This window comes from Ochotona curzoniae, unplaced genomic scaffold (assembly GCF_017591425.1).
Source record: "Ochotona curzoniae isolate NIBS_2020 unplaced genomic scaffold, NIBS_Ocur_1.0 contig_2688, whole genome shotgun sequence".
NCBI lineage: Eukaryota > Metazoa > Chordata > Mammalia > Lagomorpha > Ochotonidae > Ochotona > Ochotona curzoniae.
The window spans coordinates 8812740-8834661 of NW_024465553.1; the positions used below are offsets into that span (position 1 = coordinate 8812740).

Here is a 21922-nt window from a genome sequence, read left to right on the forward strand (position 1 = left end):
TTAAGCATGAGGGAGTGTCGTTTTGCAACAGTTTTGTCCTGGTTGTTACAGGACCTTGTGCTGGAGCTCGTTTTTGGGTACCGGGGCAGAGACTGCAGGAATAACGTGCACTATTTGAATGATGGTGATGACATCATTTACCACACAGCATCCGTGGGGATCCTGCACAATGTGGCTACAGGTAGGAAACCCTGACTCCGCGGCTGAGCCCTGGCCTCCATGCTTGGTTTATATGCAGCAGCTGAAGAGTCTGTTAAAACCATACGTAGTTGAAATGTGTAAGAGAAACAATCCAGACTAGAAATATTTTAACATTACAGAACTTTCTAGTGATACTTTAATAACCAAATTCCAAGCTCTGAAGTGTGGTGACTGGTGCAGGGCTGGTCCCACCGAGGCCTTATAAAGCTGCTTGTCCTTGGCTGTGCCAATGATACTTTGTTTGGTCCGAGAAATTACGATACTGTTTCTTGATGTTTATCTAACTGGATTGCTGAAGAACAAAGTTCTTTTAGCACCATTTGAGGACCAATGTGATAATACGATTGGTGACAGGAAGTATTTAATTTTCAGTTTATGAAGTTTGAAATGAGATTGATCACGTAGCCATCAGTCATCCCCCAGCCCCGGTCAGGACTAAGCAGCGTGATCTTTCTGTTTTGATTCCCTAAAGAGAAGGATTCTCCAGCATCAACCGGAAAATCAGTGACGAGTTTCCATCAATAATGTGTGCCATCTTAAAAGTAGTACTTTGGAAGAAAATCTTTTCTTAAAAGATAAGAAAAGGAATGAATGCAAAACTCATGTTTGTTATTATAAGTTTGTCTTTAATCTTTTTAAGAACGATTTGTTTATTGTTCACTGGAAAGGCAGATTCACAGAGAGAAGGAAAAAACAGAAAGATCCTCCATCTACTGGCTCATTCCCCAAGTAACCACCCCGGCCAGAGCTTGAGCCACTCTCAAGCCTGGAGCCTCCCCCGGGTCTCCTATGCGGGTGCAGGGTTCCAAGGCCCTGGGCCATCCTCCACTGCCCTCCCTGGCCACAAGCAGGGAGCCAGATAAGAAGTGGAGCAGTACCCACATGGGACCCCAGTGGACCAAGGCAAGGCTTCAGCCACCAGGCTATCATGCCAGGTCCTGTCTTTAACGTTATGGCTTGTAGTTAATCACCTTTCTGATGGTGAAATGCTGAGAAGCGGAGCATCTGCTGCAGTTCTGGTTAAGTTCTCTCTTGCCAGTTAGGGAACCCATTCTGTGTTCTTGGTCTAGAAGTCTTTATCTGTGAGCTGATATTCTACCACCTAGCCAACAGCACATACCACACATAGCTACTCATTTGTCCCTTCAGCTGGACTTAGCTCTAGAAAACTGAAAGCACATTTCACTTTTTTTTTAAAGATTTATTTTTACTGGAAATGAAACTTACAGAGAAGGGAGACAGAAAGATTTTCCATCCACTGGCTCGTTCTCCAAACGGGTACAAGAGCTGGTGCTGATCCAATTCGAAGCCAGGCACCAAGAGCCTCTTCCAGGTTTGCCACAGGAGTGCAGGGTCCCAAGGCTTTAGGCCACCCTCCACTGATTTCCCAGGCCACAAGCAGAGAGCTGGATGAGGCGTTGGAGTAGCTGGGACACAAACTAGCACCTATTGGGATGACACACTTGAAGATGGAGGATTAGTCAGTTGAGTCAATGCACTGGCCCCAAAGCGCATTTCACTTTGAAGAGAAGGTTTTTAAAAAGCATATGTACTTGGTCTGTGAATTATAGTTGGTGAATTCTGTTTTGTTCTGTTTGTGGAGAACCTGGAATTCATCACTCTCTGCTGTCTGAGTCCAGCTGACTGCTCTGGCCTCATTTCCCACGTCCTCGCGTCACTGGATCAAGCCATCTCTGTTGTCCCCCACGTGGGTGACTGTCCTAGTCCTCTGCAGTTTCTTCACTGTCACTACATCTAGGTCAACCATGTTGCTACTTGAATCAAAAAACTCGAGTGCCTCCCTCTGAGTCACAGGGTAAATGTGAAACAGGAATATACATAGCCACATTATTAAACACAAAAATACCACTGGTTTGTGCATGAACCTTTAGGAAATCAAAACAGAAAGAATGATAATTAACATTTCTAAGATGTTCCATCATTCCAGCCCCACCATGCCTTTCTAAGCGTATTACTCACTTTTTCTGCTTCGTGGTCCTATACTTGGGCCAAGCAAGCCATCTAGATGCACACCCAAGGCTGCCTGTCCTTTGTGCCTTGACTTGCATTTTACTTTGTGCGTTTCTCTGCATAGAAAGGTCTTCTCGGGGTCCATCCAGCTTAGTTTAGGGATGCCGTGTCCCCAAGAGAAGAATCTTTTGATCTGAGTGCCTGTAACATTTTGATCCTTAATTCTCATATGGCACTGTGTGTGTGTGTGTGTGTGTGTGTGTGTGTGTGTGTGTGTGTGTGTGTGTGTGTGTGAAGACTTCTGATTCATTTTTCTGTCTTCATGATGGTGTGAATAGACATTGTAAATAATCTAAAATATATCCTGAACAAGCAAAAAAATGTCCTTATTGGAATATGTCTATTCCACTTTAAAACGTTCAAAGTTAATTCTCAAATTCTGTTTTACAGGAACTCAGAGTTTTTATCAAGAACATAATGATGATATTTTGTGCCTCACTGTAAATCAGCATCCCAAATTTACCAACGTTGTGGCAACTGGCCAAGTAGGTATGTTTCTGTATTTTGAAAAGAAGTAATTTGAAACATTTGTTTTATTTCTTTAAAAAAAACAAACAAACAATACCCGAGGAAGAAATTAAAACTCCATCCATTGTGCAGAAGCTCCCTGTGCACACAGCACCCCCGGCTCTCTGGCTTCCTTGATGTTCCCTTTCTGTCACCACTCTGATCACGTAAATTAATTCAGACACCTTTGAATTTAAGATAAACGATTTTGTGATGATTGAAATAGTCGGATTTAGTCCTCTGATAAGAATTTCTAATTTCGGCATGGAGGGTCTTGGCCTTAGACCACCCACTCAGGGAACATGGTGCGGCAACAGCATTCTCAATAGAGAAGTACCAGAGACAGTTACGGTAAACTTGTCTATTTATTAAAAAAACAAGCACAAGCTTATATAGGGTGGGGTCAGGAGAAAGAAGCCTCAGGGTAGTAACAGTATTTCTGCTGGATATAAGCAGCTATCATATATAAACCTAGCCAATCAGCACAACTCTCACATACTTTGCCAGGTGATACTGTGTAGCCCACCACAACTTACATAATTCACCCGCATCCTGGAGTTATTACAAAAGTATCACAAGTTTATCACAAGATGGGTATGGGCCAGGGTAGGCAGGGAGAGGAGGTGACCAAGTTACTGGAAAGTACCCAAATTACCAGAAAGGGTTAAGGGAGAGGGGAAAATACCCCGAGGGCCTCAGGCTTCTTGCCACCTGCACGCATGGGTCCACGGGGTCTCAGGATGCCGTCAAGCAAGAAGACTTTGAAGGCATACACTGAAACCAAGGGGGTCTCGAGGCTCTAGACCCGTGCCGAAGCTGCTCCCGCTGCCCCTCGCTTAAGCTAAGTTAGCCGAGACCCATCCTGGCACGCACTCACCCACACAAGTGCCAACTTGATCAGTCAGAAACATGGTCCCTGGGTTGCCTGGATCTCCAGCTGTTCCACACGGACCCCTGTACGTTTCCTTTCTGTGCTGTTTTCTACATTTAAAAGGAAGTAGACCATTGCACCCACTGTTATACGAAAACATTCTGATCTTTATGTAAGCATATGGAAGTCTAGCTGCTTCTGTGCCTAGTGTTTTGAAAAAGGAGAGTCTTCACTGTGTCCCAGCGTGAGGCCCGTGAGGCTTATCTGCATTATCTAAGCAGCTGACTCAGAGCCTCATGGCGTGTAGGTATTGCTCCATTTGTTTTACTGAGTAAATTCATTTGTTCAACAAATGTATCATGTACCATATATGTGAAATATTGATTCAATCACAGTTTCAGACAACTTGTTCATGGATCTTCTTGTTAATGTAGATTGTAGACGAATTGAAACACTTGATTATGTGGTATTTTATCAGTTACAGGTGGTCTCAACGTGCAAGCATCACTTATCCCCAGTGGATTCCTCAGGTTTTTTTCTTTCTCGCTGAAGACTGTCACTTTTAAACATTTGCTGAAGAGGCATTTCCACCATGAATATGAATATAGACTTTCACATTTTCTTAGCCACCTCATACACATCAGGCGTGCATTTTACTCATGTAGAAATCTTTGAAGAACTCTTACCTTTTTGAGTCACACAAGAACTCATCTCACCATCGTGTTTTACACAAGGTGTAGCTCTGATTGTTTCCTGCAGAGAGTAACACTCCCGAACAGCCGCTGGCAGAGCCTCGTGTAAACCCAACTAAAGCTCCTGTCAGTGGGAATCATAACAAAACTGTTTTAAAGGTTATTACAATTAAAATTTCATGTAACTCGTGGAATACCAAGATTTTGTTTACAAAGGTGGAAAGATAACCCATAAAATGCTGAAATCTATGTATAATTAAAGGGGTACTTTCACTGCTGAGTGTAATATAGTGAAGCTGGTTTTGCATATGACACTTTATTTAACTTATTTAGAACTATAATAACTGAGCCTTTTCAGATTTTCCTGTAACAGTTGATGCATTGTGGATAATGATGTTTCTGCCACTTTTCCATTGTAGGTGATTCAGCAGAAATGTCAGGTAAGGATATGGAACAGTTCCTGCTTGAGTTCTATGCACGATTCAAATGTCTCATTCTGTGAAACCTGTGAATTTTTTTAACATGAAGAATGTATCATTGTAATGTTACACTGAGTTCAATTTCAATAATAATTTAAAAGAAGCAAGAGTTCTCAGTGTTGTAAGCACTTCACACACATTGCTTGATTTAATCACAAGAATGTTTTGACACTTTCTAACCTGCCGAGGGCTGAGGGTCCGGGGCGGTAGCCTAGCAGCTGAAGTCCTCACCTTGAACACGCCAGGACCTAATCCCGGCATCCCCGCTTCCCATCTAGCTCCCAGCTTGTGGCCTGGGAAAGCAGTGGAGGACGGCCCAAAGCCTTGTGCCCCTGTGCCCACGGGGGAGACCAGAGGAAGCTGAGCTTTGGATTGGCTCAGCTCCAGCCGTTGCGGTCACTTATCATTGGATAGAAGATCTTCCTCTCTGTCTCTCCTCCTCTCTGTATATCTGACTTTGCAATAAAAAATTAAATAAATAAACAGATAGTTGACTAAATTTACAAAGCCAGTAACAGTATAAGGTGTTCAAATATGTACTTACTCATAATGCATTCATCAGCAGGCAATTGTTAACAGTGTTTCAACATATTGTTTGTTATTGAACCTGCAGCTTTCGTCTGGGAGTTGTGGTGGTTAATTTATTTGCCCGTAGATTTATCTGTCAATCATGTCTGGGAGTTTGTTACAGATGGAAGCCAGCTAGCTGACTTGCCCTCCCACACAGCAGCTCAGTGGTGGATCAGCAGGGAAGTTTCTTTGCAATTTTTAAACTCAGAGCCAAGATTGGAATTTTTCTTTTTTTAAAGAATTTCTGAATAAGAAATACCACCCTCAATGACTGGTACTGAGCACCAGATAGCTTTGGAAACTTCCATTGTCTGTTTGATACTGTCTTCATAATGAATTTAATCTGAAATTACAAGGTGACAGTGTGCTCAAGTGAAACTTTGATAAAAATCATTTGCTAACAAATGTTTGAATACCACGTTGTCAAAAACAAAAGCAGCAGGATCCCCACTCCCAAACGTATTTGCAGCAAATGTACTTTCTGGGCTGAAACTGCAGCTCCTGAGGCATTTTTCAGGCCATGATGCAAACACAAAGGGCCAGGTTTTGGCACCCACTGCTACATGCAACAGTCAAGACTAAAGGCAGACGATGCTAAGCAGGGCCACAGCACTAGTGTCACCAGCATACCGGAGAGCCTAGGTATGATGCTGACATCAACAGCCAGGGGCCTCATCCACGCTTCCTATGTGGGTGACAAGCCCCCAACACCTGGGCCGCCTCCTGCTCTTTCCCAGGCCGTTAGCAGGCAACTGGCTGGAGAGAGGAGCGGCTGAGACTCGAACCAGCATTCCCAAGGAGCGCCAAGGAGGAACAAATGCTATAATGCTGGAGCCGGCATTATAGCCAGCAACAAACATTTTTCAATGATGTACAGTTTTATCTTCCCTGTAAAATCCTATTTTAAAAGAAGTCTTTTAAACCATTTTTGAGAAGTCTGAAGTATCTGCAGTGCTTTCTGGGGTATCTGTGCCCACGGCTGCCCATCCCTTCTCAGTGACGCCCGCTGCTCATCGCACCAGTGCTGACTGGAGACTTGTGCTGAACGCACACGTGTCTAAATACTCTGTATATATGCAGAGTGGTCAAAATGCATGTCAAGCATGCCTTTGTTGAGGAATTATTTCATGTGGTTGCCAGGTGTGCTTGTCTCAATATTTTCTCAAAAGTCTTTGCAGCGTAGCCTGAAGACAGAGTCTGTGTTTTTCTTTTCATGCCCCTTTACCTTTGTGCTTTAAAATTAAGTCTCAGTATTGCTGTATTCTTAAGCGCAGTGCAGTTTTTCCTGGGTACCTGTTTCACAGGTGTTTCAGCTCTAGACCCGGTAACATAACAGGTGCATTATAACTTTTGGCTTTTTGTCTCTGTTTAGCTACCGCCCCTTCTGTTCACGTCTGGGATGCAATGAACAAGCAGACCCTCTCTATACTAAGATGCTACCACTCCACGGGGGTATGTTCGGTCAGCTTCAGTGCTACTGGCAAACTCTTGCTGTCCGTGGGACTAGACCCCGACCACACCATTACTATTTGGAGATGGCAAGAAGGTGGGATTCTGTGTGTGTGTGTGTGTGTGTGTGCGTGTGTGTGCATGTGTGTGTGTGAGATGTTTTATAAACAAGGATTCTCTAGGAATGCTAATTCTGCGTGTAATGTCGGTCTCGAGTTGGCCACTGAAGCTGCCGCTCCCTGTATCCCTGACGGGGCGTGGTTACAGATGGGACTTATGGGCGAGTCCTACATTAAAAACCTTGTGAAATTGGAAGCTTACAGATAAACTGTTGAAATGTATGATTATGAATGACTCACTGCCATTTCCTTTCTGTCAGACACTGTTAATGTGTCTTTGCTAATTATTAATATGATTGACCATGGAGGGTCTTAACGAATGAAAATGAAACAGAGCTTAAAAATCAGAATGGAATAGCAATAGGGGAATATTAGCCAGTATGCTTTAGAGGGAATTCTAAAACTATGTAAAGAGAAAGTAATGGAGAAAACATTAGTGAACATGGTCCTTAATCCATGATGGGTCCTGGAGGTGGGAGGACTCCAAACACCTGGCTGCGAGGTCGGGTGGGGGTGGTAACCAGTGACTAGTCCTGCCACCGCCCAGCAGCGGGCCAAGGACATCTTCACAAGCTGCTTATCTTGGACAGCTGCTGACCCCAGCGGGAGATTCCGCTGGTTCTCCTACTGACCACACGACTTGCTTGCATCTCGTTCAGGTGCCAGGATTGCCAGCAGAGCGGGACACAATCAGCGCATTTTCGTGGCTGAGTTCCGGCCGGATTCGGACACGCAGTTTGTCTCTGTGGGAGTGAAGCACGTGAAATTCTGGACCCTGGCAGGAAGGGCTCTCCTCAGCAGAAAGGGGCTGCTGAGCACGCTGGAGGACGCCCGCATGCAGACCATGCTCGCCGTGGCGTTTGGTGCAGTATGTCTCTGGAATGTGTGTCGCGGGGTAGTGGTAGCTCCTGAGGCCACGCTGGCTGCTGGTCAGCCGCATCGCCAGGGTGAATGTGGCCGCTGGGGTTGGCTGAGTGTTGTCTGTCGCAGTCAGGCGTATACGTGTCCTTGGAGAAGATCTAACACGTTGAGAAACGAGGGAGTGAGGAAGAAAGGCAGTGAGAGGGACCGAGCAGTCCACTGAAGCATTTGGGCCACTGCATTCTCAGAAAGCTCCGCGAATCGTGTCATTGTCACCAGAAACATCCCTAGGTTTGTCTTCCTAGCAGTGTTTCCTGGACCTCTGGCCATTTGTCAGAGGAAGTGCAGGCAACTCGAGAAGCATCCGTTGAGGATTTCAGTTGCTGAGTGTCTTCCTGTACTGTGACCTGTGCAGGGCCCGTGGCTCTTTAATCAGGGGGAAGCAGAGCTGGGACCACAACTCCTAGTCCTGACGAGACACTGGCAAGACAGCCCTCCCTGTCCTGGCTCCCTCCCAGCTGGGCTTCTAGCCCGAGCGCCCTGCCCTGCCCTGGCTCTGATCTGATACAGTAAAAAGCAGTTTCTTCAGTAATGCATTTATGTGTTTATGCAATAATTTAAAGAAAATCATCATTTTAGAACAGTTTAAGTACACATTTAAGTTAAAAAAAAAATTGCCATGTCACACGTAGTTCAGTTGGATATTTAGGTAATTGTAACATAAGACAAGCAATTTATCCCAAAGCCCCTGGGATGGGCTTTGCCCACCTGGCTTTCTTCATCCGAACCCCGCATGCAATCAGCTGCCCGTTCTCCATAGAGAACAGCTGCAGGAGTGAGCTCTTGGAGCCTGCTAACTGATGCGTGGAGCGAGACAGTGGGACTGTTCCCTCCCCTGACACGACAGGCTTGTGCTTAGTGTTTGAGAAGCTTCCGTGCCAGGGGCCGTAAGGAAGAAAGGGAGGCAAAGCACCGTGGTGTCCGTGGCGCCCACTGACGGCCAGCAGGTGTGAGCTCATGGTGCTCCCGGATCTGCTGGAGTGAACTCACGAGCCACCAACTCCTGTAACGTGGCGTACAGTCATCTCATTTCTCTGTGATGAAATTCCTTGCCAAACCCTGTAACGATGGCTTAACTTCCTCCTCTTCTCATTTTCACTTGGCTGTTTGTGACCTTTAAGTTATGTACTAGACAGAAAGAAGCAATGTAAAGAAATAATATAGTGTTAGCACATATTAGATCTGGAAGGAAACGCGTGTCCAGGGTTACTCCCATGAAGCAGGAAAGGCCCTGACGGAGCCTCCAGCTTCCGTCCCCTCCTCCCGAGGCAGGTGCGCGGCCCCTCCTGGCCCTGCATGCGAGGCGTACATCCTGGGAGGGCGCGGCTGTTCTGAACTCTCCTTGGCCTTTTGATGAGTGTATCTCCCCCCTCCCCACTCCTTTTCAGAATAACTTGACGTTTACAGGTACCATCAGTGGGGATGTCTGTGTGTGGAAAGATCACATGCTGTGCAGAGTTGTGGCCAGAGCGCACAACGGGCCCGTGTTTGCCATGTACACCACGCTGCGCGATGGACTCATTGTCACGGGTGGCAAGGAAAGGCCGTGAGTTCTCGCTCTGCTCAGTCTCCCGCCGGGTGCACGTGCCGTTGGGTTGGTTCTGGTCACTTCCAGGCTGCAACCCTCTTCCTTGCTTGCCTTTCGTGTTCTTTGTTGAGTCTCAATTCTGGTCTGAAATTCCTGGCAAGGTGGTTTTTTGTTTGGGGGTTTTTGTTGCATAATGCAGAGTAATCTAAATTCTACCAACCGGAGTGGTATTTTTCCCGCGGGGTAGATAAGAAATTTACCTTCATGTCCTGCCTGTACGCATGCCTACTGAGTGATGAAGGACCTGCAGCAGTCTTTGCCACTGAACAGGGCTGTGTCTAGGCTGCCTGCTGCTTTCTTTTTAAATATCTGTTTATGTGAAAAGCAGAGTTGGGAGAGACATACACATATGCTTCTCCCATCCGCAAGTTCACTCCCCAGATGGCTGCATCAGCCAGGACTGGGCCAGATAAAAGCTAGAAGCCCAAAGCTTCACTTGGGTCTCCCACCTGGATGCAGGGGCCCACGGTCATCTTCACTGCTTTTCCAATACATAAGCAGGGAGCTGGGTTGGGAGTGAGGCAGCCAGAATTTAAACTCTTGCCCATATGGGAAGGACCCTCTTACTTGAAACCCAAGCAAAGAGTTCCTCCTTTTCAGCTCCGGAAGGAACTCAGGTGAACTTGGGCGTGATTTTCTGCAGACAGGCAGTTCAGCTAGCAGATGAACTTCCAAAAAATCAGTAACAGCTGTTTTATCTCTCCCACATTCCTCCAACACTTGACTTTTCCATGTCATCTAGTCGGGCCCAGCCCTGTTCACTCCTGGTCTCTTGAACTGTCCAACAGGACATTTGTTACAGGTTTGTTTATTTGGAAAGCACAGCCACAGAGAGGGAGAGGCAGACCTCCATCCATCCACTGGTTCACTCCCCAAATGCCCACAGCAGCCAGACTCGGGCTCGGCCAGACCCAGGAGCCAGGAGCTCTGTCCTGGTCTGCCCCGCGATGGCAGGAGCCCAGGTGCATGGGCAGGAAGCCAAATAGGAAGTGGGATTCACCCAAGTTCCCTGATGGGGTGCCGACAGCTCCCTGCCACCCTGCCACCCGCCCCCAGGGGGATATTTTGATAGTGGCAGGCAAGAAATGTGTTTCTCTTTGGGTTGTTAAAATGAAAGCACTCGTGCAGCATCTGTAACCTTACTCTTTGTTCTTCAGTTACCCTTGTAACATTTCAAACTGTTTTGTACATATTCTCAGTTGAGAAGTAGAGCAGAGGAGGGTGGTGAAGGCGTGCTGTCAGACTATTTCACAAAGTAAACTTTGCTAGAACTCAAATGTGTTTTTTCAACTGAAATACAGAACCTGCTGTATTTGTTCAAGGAAGTTGAGAAGACTGGCAATAAGTCTGTATCAGGACCATTTTTTTTAAATGTTGGTATTCTGCTCGTGAGCTTCCGGGAATGACTGTGGGGTGTGGTGGTTTTCTACCTAGGTCCAAAGAAGGAGGTGCGGTGAAACTGTGGGACCAGGAGCTGAGGCGGTGCCGCGCCTTCCGCCTGGAGACGGGCCACAGCACAGACTGCGTGCGCGCCGTGTGCAGAGGCAAGGTAAGCCCGCAAGGGGCCGCTGTGAGCTGCACGAGGAGCCATTGGCTGAGCCGTGGGACCCCACCTGGCAGGGATCCGGTCCTCAGCATTCCCACACACTGAGAACACGAGAAGCCTAGCTGAAACCATGTTATTTTCAAGATTTATTTGAATGTTCGGAAGAGAGAAAGAACGCATGCTTCCTTCTGCTGGATCACTCCCCAAAGGGCTGCAACAGCCAGGCTGAGGAGCCAGAGACTTCCCTCCAAGTGTTCCAAGTGGTGGCAGAGACCTGACCCCATCTTCCCAGGCATGCTGCAGGGCTGGGCAGAAGCAGAGCAGCTACGACTCACGTGGGCACTCAGGGCTGGGATGCTCCTGTCGCAGGTGGCAGCTTCACCTACTTCCCACAACACGTTCCTATAAAACCGTTACATGCACTTTTTTTTTTTTAATTGGAAAGGCAGATATACAGAGAGGAGAGACAGAGAGGAAGATCTTCCGTCCGATGATTCACTCCCCAAGTGAGCCAACGGCCGATGCTATGCCGATTCGAAGCCAGGAGCCTCTTCCGGGTCTCCCACGCGGGTGCAGGGACCCAAAGCTTTGGGCCGTCCTCCACTGCTTTCCCGGGCCACAGGAAGGGAGCTGGAAGGGAAGCGGGGCTGCTGGGATAGAACCATATGGGATCCCAGGCGTGCAAGGCGAGGACCTTAACCACTTGCGCCACCGCGCCGGGCCCTACATGCACTTTGAAAAAGCCTACAAACCATGCATACATGTTGTTATTTTTAGTCTGCATATTGTTTCCATTTACTTACACTTTTTTAAAAAGATTTTTCATATGAAAGGCAGAGCTAGAGAAGAGAATGAGCCCCTCCATGCAGTGGTTTGTTACCAGTTGGCAACAGCCAGGGCTGGGTCAGGCTGCAGCTGGGACTCCCTCACATGCAGGGCCCAAGTGCTGAGGCCGTCTGCTGCTTTCCTGTGTGCGTTGGCAGGGAACTGGATCGGAAGTGAAGCAGTGGAAACAAACCTGCACCCACACGGGAAGCCAACATCACTGCAGGTGACAGTTGGGCATGCTATACCACACTGCTGACCCCTACACTTTTTAACCTAAAAATTCCACTTTTATGTATCCGTGAATTTACTCCTCTGGAGATCTTGGGATTACTACTGTCAAAATCAGACCTTTGAGTATTGGGGCTAACACTGCAGCACAGAGGATAAAGCCAGTCATGTGGGCACATTGATTGGGTACCGGTTCAAATTCTGACTGCGCAACTTCAGATCCAGCTCAGTTAATTATCCTGGGAAAGCAGTGGAAGAGGGCCCTAGTCCTTAGGCCCCTGCACCCACGTGGGAAACCTGGAAGAAGCTTCTGCTTCTGAGTGGCCTAGCTCTGCCATGGCCACTGCCATTTGGGGAACGAACGGGAGGTAGATCTCTCTCACCCTCTCTAACTGAACCTAAAATAAACTGAGAGGCCAGAGAGTAAGCTAAGCCTCTGCCTGTGGTTCCGACATCCTAAGTGGCACCTGGTTCTTGTGCCACCTGTTCCACTTCTCATTCAGCTCCCTGCTTATGGCCTGGCTTCAGATCAGCCTAGCTCCAGCCAGTTTTGGAGTGAACCAGCAGATGGAAGATCTCTTACTTTCTCTTTCTAAATCATTCTTTCAAATAAAAATAAATCAATCTTTTAAAAACTGATTACTGAAGAATGCAGGTGGCATTCCTACCACAGGGAAAAGCTGTGACTCCAGCGGGCAGCTGAGCCCCGGGCGCTCCTGCCCGGTCACCAGCACAGGAGAACTTTGTGGCCTTTTAGCTGCTAGCAGATGAGCTTCGAGTTCTAAGCCAGTGCGTCAACAGAGTGCTGCAATTAATAAAAGTAACTAGCCTCACATCAGTGTAGGCTCTCACTTGTGTTTTAGGGCAAGATACTGGTTGGGACCCGGAATGCCGAGATCATTGAAGTTGGGGAGAAGAATGCTGCGTGTAACGTGCTGGTGCACAGTCACATGGAGGGGCCCGTCTGGGGCCTGGCAACACATCCTTCCAAGGACTTCTTCCTTTCTGCTGCCGAAGATGGAACAGTGAGGCTCTGGGATATTGCCGATAAAGTAGGTACAAGCAACTTTCAGAGAAGTATCAACAGTTTCTAAGAAAACAGAAATCCTGCATTGCTAGCTCTTAACCATCTTAGAATTATGCTAAGGAGTTTAGATAAAATTGGTTTAGTTTGTAAGTACTTCATTTAATGTTTTCTTTTACCCTTTTGGTTCTCATGCAGAAGATGTTAAACAAGGTGAATTTGGGACATGCTGCCCGCACTGTGTGTTACAGCCCTGAAGGGGACATGGTGGCTATTGGGATGAAAAACGGAGAATTTATTATTTTACTGGTGAGCTCCCTGAAAATATGGGGAAAGAAGAGAGACAGGCGGAGTGCAATCCATGATATCAGGTCAGTCCACAAAGGAACATTTTCTAAAAACCTACACTGTGGGGATCAAGCTTGCGCTTGAAGAAGTCTTACCCAAAGCAGCCAAGAGCTGGAAGACTGGGAATATTTTAAAATATCATCAGCTATGCCAAAATTTAGCTGCTTATAGAACTTATATAACTCTCCTCTGCTAAATTACAGAGCCACTAGGCACCAACCACAATGCCACACTGTCTTAAGTCCTGGGTGATGCTTGGTGTCACACTGGACAGGTCTGGCACATTAGTGTGCCTGGAATCCCCTCCCAGCACTAACACCGAGAGCCACCAGCCTTCGGAAGCCGTCACCTTGGAAAGCTAATTCCAGGTGCAAGCCTGTCTCTTCTTGTCCCTTTTGGAATATGTAGCTCGTTCTCACTGAACAACTATATCCCCAAGTAATATAAAATGTAATCTGAATTTAGATTTTTCAGTGGCTCCCACTGGCTGTTTCTATGTGACCAGGAGATACAATCCGTAAGCTGGGCCTGCCAAAGCGTCAGCTGGCCTCCGCAGTAAAATCCCCCTGCAATGACCATGATCTCCCTCCGCCCTTGCATGCCCCACGGTGCCCAGCTACTTCCCCACGCTGCCCTCCTGCGTGTGCCCCAGCTTCCCAGTGTAACCTGAGGCGAGTCAGGGCAGGCGGTGTTCCCAGCTACCATCACTTTTTCCACATCTTAATCCTCCCTTACTGAAGTAATAATAATGAGCATTTCCCAGGAAAGGGTGCTGGGAAGGACAGGACTGGATGAATCGGGGTGAGTGAATCTAGACCTATCCTGAAGGCAGTGGGAGCCAGGGACTTCTTGTTTCCTGGACACAGATAAATGTAATCTTAGTGTACATGACCAGTTACGTCACAGGTGTTTAAGGTCTGTGTGTGTGCTGTACTGCTGTGTTCAGGTTCAGCCCAGACTCCCGACACCTGGCGGTGGGTTCCGGGGACAACTCTGTGGACTTCTACGACCTCACGCTGGGCCCGGCTCTCAACAGAATCAGCTACTGCAAGGACATCCCGAGCTTCGTCCTTCAGATGGACTTCTCAGCAGACGGCTCGTACCTCCAGGTAGAGCACCCCCTGTGCCAGGCTGCCCGGGCCGGCGCCTGTGCACCTCACCGTAGCCTCGGCATTAATTCCGTAATACCTCTGTAACTGGTTCTTTCTTAAATTAACTGGGTATACTTAGGGTGAACATGATGGGATGAGATGAGTTTTTAAGTAGTAAATCGTTACTGAAGATGAACATCCTGTCACCTCATTTACCCATGAATTAATCATGCCAATAGCTAATCTCACTTGCTAGAAATCCTACATATATACAACTGGATAACGTGCCAGTCTTCATGTTGTATACTGCCCATCCCACAGATCTCCTACTCTTACGTCTCCCCATTTCATCCTCGTTAAATCTTTTTTCTCCATTTATTATTTTTTATACAAGATCTCGCTTACTTGAAATGCAGTTACAAAAGATCAGACAGATCTTCTATCCACTGATGCACCATCCACATGGCTGCCACAGCCAAGTGAGAGCCAGGAACGCGCAACTCCATCCAGGAGGCCACGGGGTGGGCAGCAGCGACCCCAGCCACTGGGCCATCTTGTTTACCCAGGCACATTAGCAGAAAGCTGGGTTGGAGGTGAAGCAGCCAAGCCCCCAGTTGGCATGTTTTAATGCACAGGGCTACAATGCCAGCCCTTTCTCCCTTTTGTAGTAACAACTTGTATTTTAGTTTTTTAAAACAGATTTACAGAGGAAGAGACATCCACTTGTTCATTCCCCAGGAGGAGCTAGATCAGAAGTGGAGCAGCCCAGACCTATGCCGGCACCTGTACAGGATGCTGGAGGCCAGGAGGCTGCTTTCGCCACTTCACCACAGATGCCAGCCCCATTTCATGCATTCTTTTTCTAGGATTTATTTTTGGGCCTGGCCCAGTAACTTAGTCTCTAAAGTCCTCGCCTTGAATGTGCCAGGATCCCATAAGGGCAACAGTTCTAATCCTGGAGGCCCCACTTCCCATCCAGCTCCCTGCCTGCGGCCTGGGAAGGCAGTCCAGGACAGCCCAAAGCCTTGCGACCCTGCACCCACTTGGGAGACCTGGAGGAAACTCCTGTCTTCAGAGCGAGTCATCAGAAGACCTTCCTCTCTGTCTCTTCTCCTCTCTGTATATCTGACTTTCCAAAAAAAGTTAAAATATATCTTTGAAAAAGATTTTTACTGGAAAGTTATATTCTCAGAGAGGAGGAGAGACAGATCTTCCCTCTGCTGGCTCACTCCCCAACCGGCCACAATGGCCAGAACTGAATCTGAAGCCAGGAACCAGGAGCTTCTTCTGGGTCCCCCACACAGGTGCAGGCTCCTGAGGCTTTGGGCCGTCCTCCATTGCTTCCTCAGGCCACAAGCAGGGAGCTGGATGGGAAGTGGAGCAACCAGGATACAAACCGGCGCCCATATGGGATCCCAGCACATGCAAGGTGATGACTTTTGCCACTAGGCTACAACACTAGGCCTCATTTCACGCATTCTTCCTGTTAGACATGTAATCAAGTAGAATTTGCTGGTGGATTTTGCCTCTCACCTTACAGAATCTTTGTCTCATTTTCCCATGACAAAGGTTTCCAGTGGCTGCTACAAACGGCATGTCTACGAAGTGCCTTCAGGGAAACCTCTTCTGGATCCTGCAGCTGTTGACAGGATTACATGGGCCACCTGGACCAGGTAACTACTTCAGTTCTCAGAACTGGCTTGGCAGGCCGGAAAGCCTGGGAAAACCTGTTTCTGAAAAGTTAAAATTCATGATTACCAGTGGAATGGCTTGAGTTTTTATTAATGAACCTTGAGAATAAACTTAATAAGTTTATGCTGGAATTGGTTTTTACTGATCTTTTTCAAGCATTATCAGTTTCAGGATAAATCGAGTTCTCACAAAAAGAGCAAAAATCAAAGTTATAAATTAGAAGATGCCCTATTTTCCTAAATGTTAAATATAAGCACATACTGGGTGTTAACATACTGTTTTCCTAAAGGAAGTTGGGAGAAATCATACCTTATTCCTTATTCAGATTTGCTGGCTGTATGACAGCTAACCGCAACCACCACTTTTAGTCAATGAAAAAGGCCTTGAAATTCCTATAGCTAAGTATTGCTTTTAGTTCGAAAAATAGTTTTAACAGCTTACATAAAGTATTGATTGGGCCCAGCGCAATAGTGCAGTGGTTAAAGTCCTCGCCTTGCATGCACCAGGATCCCGTGTGGGCACTGGTTCTAATCCCAGCAGCCCCGCTTCCCATCCAGCTCCATGCTTATGGCTTGGGAAAGCAGTTGAAGACGGCCCAAAGCCTTGGGAACCTGCATCCACATGGGAGACCCAGAAGAGCTCCTGGCTCCGGATTGGCTCAGCTCCGACCATTGCAGCCAGCTGGGGAGTAAACCATCGGACGGAAGATCTTCCTCTGTCTCTCCTCCTCTCTCTATATATGTGACTTTGCAATAAAAATCTTTTTAAAAAATGACTTTAAAAAAAAAGCATTGATTGAAAGTTAAAAAGATAATTAATGTACATGTCCTATAAGCTGTAAGGATTTCTTAATTTTTTATTGGAAAGGCAGATCTGCAGAGAAGGGACGGATCTTCCATCTGCTTGCTCCCTTCCCATGGCAGCAATGGCCAGAGCTCAGGAAACTGGAAGCCAGGAGCCCCTACAGGTATCACACAGGAGTGTAGGGGACCAAGGCCTTAGGCCCAGCCTCAAGCAGGGAGCCAGATGGGAAGTGGAGCAGCCAGGACATGAAGCACAGCCCATAAGCAATTCTGGTGCTTTCCAAGTGGAGGATCAGCCAGTTGAGCCATTGTGTGGAGCCCAAATTATAAAATTTCATTCTGAACATAAGTCTAAATTCAAGTAGTCTCTAACTTGCCTTATAACTTACTTGCTGGGTAACACAGATCGGTATTGAGAGATGAATTTGCAAGGACTCCTTATCGCGCACCTGCTTTTGCGTGCTCCTGTGGACTTCCTCTTGCTCCTCCCCTGCAGTACCTTGGGTGATGAAGTGATGGGAATCTGGCCCAGACACACCGAGAAGGCGGACGTCACCTGTGCCTGTGTGTCGCATTCCGGAATCAGCCTTGTAACAGGGGATGACTTCGGCATGGTCAAGTTATTTGACTTCCCATGTCCAGAAAAGTTTGTAAGTTTTTGTTTTGTTGTATCCCTTTATTCCCAATTTAGATGAGTTCTTTCCCCCACAGAACTTGAAAATATTGACAATTCTAAAATTTCCATTGCAACTCCTAACCCAAATCAAAGGCCACTGAACAAACCTCTTCCTTCCCACAATCCCATTTAAGAAAACTGTTCCAGCAAAGCTGAAATTGGCTTTTCACTAAACCTACAGTCACCACATTTCAAGTATTTCTCCTCAGGAGGAAAAAAAAATTCAGCTATCTGGAGACATCTCACCACCCACTGTTCAAATTTCCAGTCCACTACTAACTCTGAAGCGCCCTCTGCTGGCTGTGGTCCTAACTCCCACGCTCTGCAGGGTTCTGGGGACAGAGTAAGGGTTCCTGACCCCCCAGGGCTCTCAGGGGGTTCCTGACCCCCAGGGCTCGCTAGGGCTCTCGGGATAGAATGAGGGTTCCTAATGGAAACCTTTGGGTTGAGCATACATCAGTTACGCCAAGCTTTGTTCTTCTTTCTTTTTTCCCTATTTAGGCAAAGCACAAACGATTCTTGGGACATTCACCCCATGTGACAAATATTCGGTTTACCAGTGGGGACCGACATGTGGTCAGTGCTGGAGGTGAGGACTGCAGGTGAGTGGTGTCGCAGCCCGAGAAGTGGAGCAGACTTGTACTAATTCACAAGGTAGCACAACCCACAGCTCCTTGGAGTCATCTGCTTACACAGACTAAAAGGAGTGAACAGGGAAAATATTACAGGTAGAACTTGAAAGCTCAACTGAAAAACGGTGTAAATGTCGAAGTGTTAAAGCAACCTGCACTGTTCTCACTCTGGTTACAGTGTGTTTGTCTGGAAGTGCGTACATGCCAGTCACTGAGGGATCTGGATGCCGAGATGAGCAAGTGCAGTGACACCACCGAGATCAGACTTAAACACCCAAAACCAAAACCCGCACGACCAAGTGGTGCTAACCCGACTGCAGCCGTGAGAAGCATCCGAGTTCAGGGTGTGCTGCGTGCACTGGTAACTGCGCATTGCCAGGTAATACGCTGCAAAGGACAGTGTACTTGATGCAAACCTGCCCTCCCCCTTTATTGAGGAATGTGCAAACTATTAAGGGCACAACACTCCTCAAAAAAAAAAAAAAAAAAAAAACCCTCGGATAATTTTCCCCATGTTACCCTTTGTATTTTGTTTCTAAGGCTCGCTGCTGAACGAGCTAGCCTAACCCTTGCGTTTCCATGAGGGAAGGGAAAGCCACCATCACCCTCCAGGAGCAGCTTCTAGAAAGCAAACAGCAGACACACAGTGTCCGGAGCACAGGAAGTCCTGTAGGTGAAGGACACGCTCACTGCAGTTTTGAATGCAGGCAGATCCGAAACAGCGAAGTCTGACTCCGGTGCTGTCTGCTTGCTTTGTTCTTAGTTGTTAATCTTTGTTCAGAGGTCATCTCTTTAGCCCAAAAGTTAAAACATGACTGTGGTTGTCATCAGTGGGAAAGTAGTAGAATGAATTAATAATATCCAATGGTGTACAGTTTTTAAAGGGTTTTAGATAGTAATTACTGGAAAATATTCTATATTTAAAGATATAAATGTTAGCATGTAAAAACATTAAATTCATACCTGCTTAATTACACAATAACTCTTGAAATCAAATATTATAGTTTTCTATTGGGAGAATTTATTTAAATGTTGCCACCCAGTGGGTGGTTTCCCACCCGAATGGTTCCAGGGCACCTGCACCCTTCGCACAGGAAATGCTGCCCAAGGAGCGCTCTGGGCAGGCAGAAGCCTCCCGCCAGCTTCCCGAGGACTGAAAGGACCTAGACTGCTCCCTGCAGATATATTTTTCTAAGTGTGAGGAAACTGAATATGCTCTATTGGTCCTATGAATTTTTATTTTCTGATGTTAATTATTTTTGCACAATAAATCCCCTCAGGTTTCTGGAATCTTGGTCTGGTTTGACATCTTGTCACATATTGGAGAACCTGTTCAGAATCTTCACATAAAGAGTTTGTGCATACAAAACCAGAGAATGCCACAGAAAGCTTAACCAGTGACTGAAAGTGTGACGAAGGGGTCAAGCAACATGAGACGTCTCCCCATGAAAAGTAAAATACTAGCAAGTTTTAGCCTCTTGCAATTTTAAAGTTGCCCTCTGGGTTTTCTGTAAACTTTAGACTTCAGAGACATTCCATTTCAGTGCAGGTAAGAGCTAGGAGCGTAGGCCAGCGACTGTGTAGGAGAAAGGCCCAGGGCAGTGCCTCCTTCCGAGAGGTCAATCTGACAATGCGCCTTAGTCACTGCCAGCTCCACAGCCTGCTCTGGTCACTTCACAAGGGAGATGCAAAACCTGACAGGCCACAAAGAATTACCCCTACGTGTATATTTTTTTAACCCAGAGAATTATTTTTGTGTGTAGTATAAAAGACCCTGAATTTGTAACCTGAGACTTCGGGCCCCTTTTATTTGTACACATGCACACAGTGCACTTTGTGCCCAACCAGTCATTCCCTCCCTTGTTCATGATGGTTCATTTTAGAAAAGTTATCCAGGCAATGGTTTTAGCCCATAACCATCAGAACTAAGAACACAACTCTTCAGTGTGTTTCTGGACGGTGTCTGCTAGCAGGAAAAATCTGATTTTCATATGCTATAATATACCATTGAAGTCCTTATTTCGTATTTCTGTTCTTCAGAACTATGAGAATATAATGAGACAGCATTTATAAGGTCTACTTCCAGAAACTTTTAAAAAGGCCATTTCTTCTGCAGACATGAAGCATCTTAGGTAACAATGAGGGAATCAATGCCTTAAATTCCACAGAAGCAGCTTTCGGAATGCAGTGGAATGAGCGTTGCACTCGAGCCTAACACCACAGCTTTACGCCCTTTGTGCTGCGTTCGCTTTTTTAGTGTTGTCTTTATTTGTGATTCAACACAACAAACTTTAACTTCCTGATCGGTTTCATGACTGGTTAATGCTTTCTCTTTCCAATGGAAACGCAACGGACACACGGGAGACAGCTGCTGGCTCTAGAACTCCACTGGATGGACTTGGAAATGTGTGGGTTTAGTATCCATCAGGATAGGACTTAGTCAAGCAGCGTTTTCTTCTTAGAGAAGTTTATTTAATTTGGTCCTGAAAATGTCTTTTTTCTAACCACTTAACCTTTGATTTTAAAAAACACTGATACAGCAAGTCTTTGAAATTGGTGATCGATTTGTTAATTCTAAAGCATTTGACACTTCTTGCCTTAACAATTTTAGAAATCAGATACACAAAACTTATAATAAGGCCAAAAGTTTGATTTTTTTGGTTTACCCATCTACTCTGTAAGTGTATAGTTCTGACATTTAAAATGTAGTATTTAAATCTAATTTTTAGATATCCAAAGTTATCTTCAGTAATACCTATATTTTCTGCAGCGTTCTGAGAAATTTTTCAGAATGTGGAAATTATTTATAATATTGTGAGTTTGATATCTTATGTATATACTTGTACAAATTTTGTATGACTTTGTGATAATGTAGTTCTCCCCAAATTTTATTTTAAAAGTATGTTAACAGTAAAACATTTTAAGGAATTGTTCATATTTTTGCACTTGTCATTTCAACCGTTTCCACCCTGTATGCCCATCTCGCTCATCTTTTTCAGAGGATCAGGAGACTTAGGAACCGTTTTACCAAAGTGGCACTCACTCAAAGCAGCACAGAATGCCCGTGACTTACTCCCAAGGGGGGCTATGAACATTGTCATCTTTGGAAAAAGTGAAAGCAGCAATTAATTTTTAAATGACTACTTTCCAGTATTCTCGCTACTCTGTACACACAGCAATGGTGGACCCTTGTAGAACATTGCTGACAATAAGAGCACATTTTAAATGCTGATACTTAAGACAGCAGCATACAAACATGCCTGAAATGTTTTAATAGAATTTTAGCTTTTCCTTAAACTGGCTTTTCTTCATAAAGACAGCAAACCAAAAAAACAAAACACCAAATGTTAAAACCACTTAATAAGCTCACAAATTTGAAAAATTAGACACTTCAAGTAGTCAATAAACTCCTATTAGGAAAGCAGTATAGTCCACGTTTCAAAGGTCTGACCAAGTTCTGCAGCGTCTCAGCAGGAGATGGAAACTGCACAGTCTTCTGCCAGGCAGGACTGGGTCACTCGCTGAACAAAAACACACGTTTAATTAATTGCTTTATATCCCCACGATATCAAGTACCTCACCTAAAATCTTGAGAACATTAGATTATCAAATGACTTCTTAAAAAG

At 46.0% G+C, this 21922-nt stretch overlaps 2 protein-coding genes across 6 annotated transcripts in view; one reads left to right on the plus strand and one right to left on the minus strand.

Moving 5' to 3' along the window:
* The window catches only part of EML5 (EMAP like 5), a 92136-nt gene extending 71739 nt beyond the window's left edge, over positions 1 to 20397 (plus strand). For all 3 annotated transcript variants that reach the window (XM_040975191.1, XM_040975192.1, XM_040975189.1), the window contains 14 exons: positions 52 to 181; positions 2623 to 2721; positions 4722 to 4742; positions 6724 to 6897; positions 7579 to 7787; positions 9229 to 9386; positions 10863 to 10977; positions 12894 to 13082; positions 13253 to 13425; positions 14349 to 14511; positions 16063 to 16166; positions 17485 to 17638; positions 18166 to 18266; positions 18475 to 20397. In XM_040975191.1, coding sequence (XP_040831125.1) covers positions 52 to 181; positions 2623 to 2721; positions 4722 to 4742; positions 6724 to 6897; positions 7579 to 7787; positions 9229 to 9386; positions 10863 to 10977; positions 12894 to 13082; positions 13253 to 13425; positions 14349 to 14511; positions 16063 to 16166; positions 17485 to 17638; positions 18166 to 18266; positions 18475 to 18511 — 1827 coding nt within the window. In that variant the 3' untranslated portion in view covers positions 18512 to 20397. The remainder of the gene's footprint in view (positions 1 to 51; positions 182 to 2622; positions 2722 to 4721; positions 4743 to 6723; positions 6898 to 7578; positions 7788 to 9228; positions 9387 to 10862; positions 10978 to 12893; positions 13083 to 13252; positions 13426 to 14348; positions 14512 to 16062; positions 16167 to 17484; positions 17639 to 18165; positions 18267 to 18474) is intronic.
* The window catches only part of ZC3H14 (zinc finger CCCH-type containing 14), a 40469-nt gene continuing 36352 nt past the window's right edge, over positions 17806 to 21922 (minus strand). For all 3 annotated transcript variants that reach the window (XM_040975194.1, XM_040975193.1, XM_040975195.1), the window contains one exon: positions 17806 to 21817. In XM_040975194.1, the coding sequence (XP_040831128.1) occupies positions 21811 to 21817 (7 nt within the window). In that variant the 3' untranslated portion in view covers positions 17806 to 21810. The remainder of the gene's footprint in view (positions 21818 to 21922) is intronic.